Genomic DNA, 3,963 nt, shown 5'->3' on the forward strand with positions numbered 1-3,963 from the left:
CTGAGCAAATTTCCTGCTTTGGCAGGTGTGCCACTATGGTCCCCACTCCCCAGTGGTGTGGCTGATACAGCTTGCACCCTGGGATGCCTGAATGGAGGCAGGGGGGCTTGAGCCTTCACTTGTACAGAGCTGAGGGATGACACTGCTGCCAGAGGAGATGCCCCTGCCAAAAGCCAAGTTAACCCACAACCACCTCTGTTTTACATGGTGAGTGAGGATCTAACACTTGAATTCAATGGCTAGAGGGCCAGAGAGGGGTTAACACCTTCACCTCTCACAGCAGTCTCCTGTCCCTCCTCTTCCACAAAGGGCTGTGCTCCCTGCCTGCCTCCAGGCATCTCCATTTACTAAACACCAGGGGGTTGCAGGCCACACATAGCAGCTGCCCATGCCAGTTGTGGCATGCATGACACAGGTTGGCCACCTTTGCTCTAGTAAATGCCTGAGAACTACCATGGAAAGAGGAGTTCATGTGCCATTTCTATGGGATCCAGGCGGTTGTGTTTTGGACAGACTTGGGGAGTTGGCACTGGAGTGAGGACAGCTCAGCAAGAGGGTTCTTACCACAATGGCTGCTAAGATAGGGACTTGATATATCCACTTCAGATTCCCAGCACTGAGGTCCCAGCATCTGAGGAAACCAGTAAAAAATGTTGAGGGAAACCCAAATAAATGCAGAGAATAAAATCCAGTCGATGTCTCCCCCTGACCTTTGTCTCAGGTGGACCTGGATGGAAGAAGGTTGATCCCACAGCTAGAGTTACAGCCCCCACTATGCAGCCAACAAATAGTCCCCTTCCTCTCCCCCTCCCCACCCAAACACTTCTTGAGAAAATAAATTGAACGTACGTACTGTGTATCTGCCAGGGAGGCCCTGACACTGGCCCAGATAGACACAAACACAGCAGGGAGACCTGAAAGGAAGCAGAGCAAGCAATAGGGTTGGAGCATAAGTTCTGCACAATGCACCCATGCTTGGGTGTTAGTAAGCAGTAACATCTACTGGCTAGAATCAGAGTAGCCTAACTACATGACATGCACACTGCATGGCAGCATTTCTCAAGTTCTTTAGCCCCCAGGCACCCCTCTTGCTAGACTCAAGGCACAGCTCTTAGTTTTCACTCATTTTTTTAATTACAGAAAAATAAGCAATTCCTCTGTTCCAAAGAAATCAAAGAGATCACAGCAGGTCAGAATGGTTTTAGCACTATGGATTCCTACTTGGGTTTATCTGGTGAATCATATGTTGGTGTTTGCTCACCTAGCAGTGCTCACCTATTGCGTATCACCCTTCAAAGGATCTCATGGTAACCCAAAGTGCCACAGAGCCCTGGCTGAGAATCACTATTGTATGGGATACAGCTATCAGCTTCCCTGGTAGTCAGCTTGGCAGGGGCCTGTGCTCATGGAGCGGGATCTGTGCTTACCCCAGCCGATGATGGTGAGGGCCCACAGGTAGTTCTTATTAGAGAGGAAGGCCATGAAGATTAAGCTGTGCAGGTAGAGACCCTCCACCAGGATCCAGTAGTGGTTTGTGGCCAGGAAATAGAGGAAAAGAGTTACCACCACCTTGCAGCCCACCTGTGGCGATGAAGGAACAGGAATTGTCAGGGACAGGAGCACTTCAGCATCACCCCCTGGGATCCCTAAAGATCATTATTCTAGCTTTGACCTTTCACTTTTCTACATGGGAGAATGTGTCTCCTGCTCACATAAAGGAAGGAGTTTCCAGGAGGGAACAGAAGGTCCTACTTGCCAAGAGGCTTTTGAGATGGGGAGGGGACTGCACAGATCCAGCGTGGCACTTAGCATGCTCAGCATGGACATGTGGTAAAGGAGCCTGCAACCCAATCACTACCAAGTCATCTCAGCTTAGTCATGTAGTCATAGCTTTCTTGGGATAATATGCATGTTCTGTGCTTCTTTTAACTAGAAATGCCAGGGCTGCTTAGCTATCTGTTCCTCTCTCTGAGCCAGGCTTAGACCTGTTCTGAAGGGCAGCTTGCTGCTGAGCAAGGAGGCTGCTGAGCTAAACCATGCTGTCCCTGCAAAATCAGTGTGGAGGCTACATCCCACCCCACCCCTCTCTTGCAAAAATATACCCTGCCACATCTCTGCCTTCTAGGGAGAGACTTCCCCTGCCCCAGCCTGCAACAGAGCAATGGACCTTCTGAGGCCAGGGAGAAATCCCTCAGGCCCAGGAAAATACCGGGTGGTACTAGAAAGTGATCCTCTGCAATCTCTGGCATGACCCTACAGCAGTACAGCCCAGGCACCCTCAGGGCTGCTCTAAGTCTTCCCAGGGCTGCCCTGGTTTCTGTTGCAATCAGAAACTGTGCTGCACTTCACCTTAGTTCAGGGTCAGAAACACACCAAGGCTCCTAACTTCCCTCCACTCCCAGCCCCTGGTCATTATCCTCTGGGAGAAAGAGAAGTGACTCTTCAGGTACTTGCCAGCTGGGTCTGGTGTCCTGCCACGGGGACCAACTCACTCTCCAGATCTTCAAGGCGTATCTTCTCCAGGTCCTCAGGCAACAAGCCAGAATACAGAACCACGTCCTTCACAAAGATACTCACAGCCCGGCAGATAAAGGAGATGAAGAGGTGGATGTGGATGTAGTTTCGTGTGCAATGTAGGCGCCTGTGCCCAGGACAGAGGAGAGGTCAGGTGTGGCAAGCAAGCACATGCCCCTTGCACAAACCATAAGACTTGGGTTCAGCACCTTTCCAGGGATGAGGGGTCAGTTCTGAGGACTCAGCTCTGACCTATTATAAAATAAAGCTATGCCCAAGCCCAGCTGCCCATCAGGCAAATGTGGCGAAAGGCATCAGCTCCTGCAGCCAACAGCACTCAGGAAAGCATCACATCCATGCTTTTGACTCCCCAGTGCAGTGACTAGGTGCCCATGTATGTTGGGTCACCTAGAGACAGCCTTCATCTTGAGTCCAGGGCAAGGCTCAAACTCACCCCTGGAGCCAAGCAAGACTAATTAACCACCAGTAGCATAACCGAGGGCATGCAACTCTGTTATGTCTCTCAACCACACTGCCATCACATCCCATCTGCTGCAGACACTAGCCCCACATATAAAAGCCTAGTCTGAGTGAGGATTTGAACTTTGATTCCCCCAGGAAGCAGGGTCTTAATCTGGGGCTCTGGTTAGGGCCTAACTGCACAAGAAATATAGAAAGATTAAGCCAGTGATCTGGCCTTAGAGTTGTGCTGGGCTTCCCTTGATCTGCACTGGCAGCCTGTTCCTGCTGACCAGCCAGTCATGACAGGGTGCCCCCAGCACAGTGGGCAGGTGCAGGGGGTTCAAGGGTAATAAAAAGGAGGGCTCTCCTTACTTGAAGTAGCATAGGATGCTCACGGCGACAAGAAGGGAGGCCAGGGAGATGGAGTAGCCTATCGTGTACATCATGTGCAGGCGGTCAAACACTTCCTGGAAGAGAAGGATGCACCTAGTCTAGCCTAAGGCTCCAGCCATGCCTTGAACACAGAAGGGGACCCAGACAGGGGGGGCCATGGGGAAGTGGAGCCACCAGCAGGTGACCTTCACTGTGGAAGGGAAGAGCAACCACTCCACTGCACACCCTGGTTCTGCCTCTGGTTGTGTCCACTCCAGCCTAGCAGCAGGAAGGAGACTTCTAGACTTCTAGGAGCCAGGTCACTGTGACTCAAGTGTGGCTCAGTCATGGGAGACATCCTCCACCACTCCCAGACAAGAAGATTGCAGCTCCCATATCTGGAACCCTGGCTGCAACACAGCACAGCTGTAAAGCTGACTGCCACACAGGGGACCTGCTGAAGGAGCTCTAGTGCCTAGCCAGTTGGGAGCAGCACATTTTGGGGTGGTCAACCAGAAGCAGAGGCAGACACAGGACCCACTGCTGTTGAGAGGAGTTGGTGGGGAGGGATCAGCCAGCCCCTTCCGTCTGGCTGTCGCTGGAGGCATCTGAGCA

At 51.9% G+C, this 3,963-nt stretch overlaps 1 protein-coding gene across 1 annotated transcript in view; it reads right to left on the minus strand.

The window, feature by feature from the left end:
• LOC109302100 (parathyroid hormone/parathyroid hormone-related peptide receptor-like) overlaps positions 1 to 3,963 on the minus strand; it is a 74,300-nt gene that overhangs the window by 17,546 nt on the left and 52,791 nt on the right. The window contains exons 5-9 of the mRNA XM_019523614.1: positions 3,349 to 3,443; positions 2,455 to 2,641; positions 1,428 to 1,581; positions 854 to 914; positions 565 to 631 (exon numbers count right to left, since the gene is read on the minus strand). Of these exons, the coding sequence (XP_019379159.1) occupies positions 565 to 631; positions 854 to 914; positions 1,428 to 1,581; positions 2,455 to 2,641; positions 3,349 to 3,443 (564 nt within the window). The remainder of the gene's footprint in view (positions 1 to 564; positions 632 to 853; positions 915 to 1,427; positions 1,582 to 2,454; positions 2,642 to 3,348; positions 3,444 to 3,963) is intronic.

This window comes from Gavialis gangeticus, unplaced genomic scaffold (assembly GCF_001723915.1).
Source record: "Gavialis gangeticus isolate Ggan-Ray unplaced genomic scaffold, GavGan_comp1, whole genome shotgun sequence".
In the NCBI taxonomy this organism is placed as follows: domain Eukaryota; kingdom Metazoa; phylum Chordata; order Crocodylia; family Gavialidae; genus Gavialis; species Gavialis gangeticus.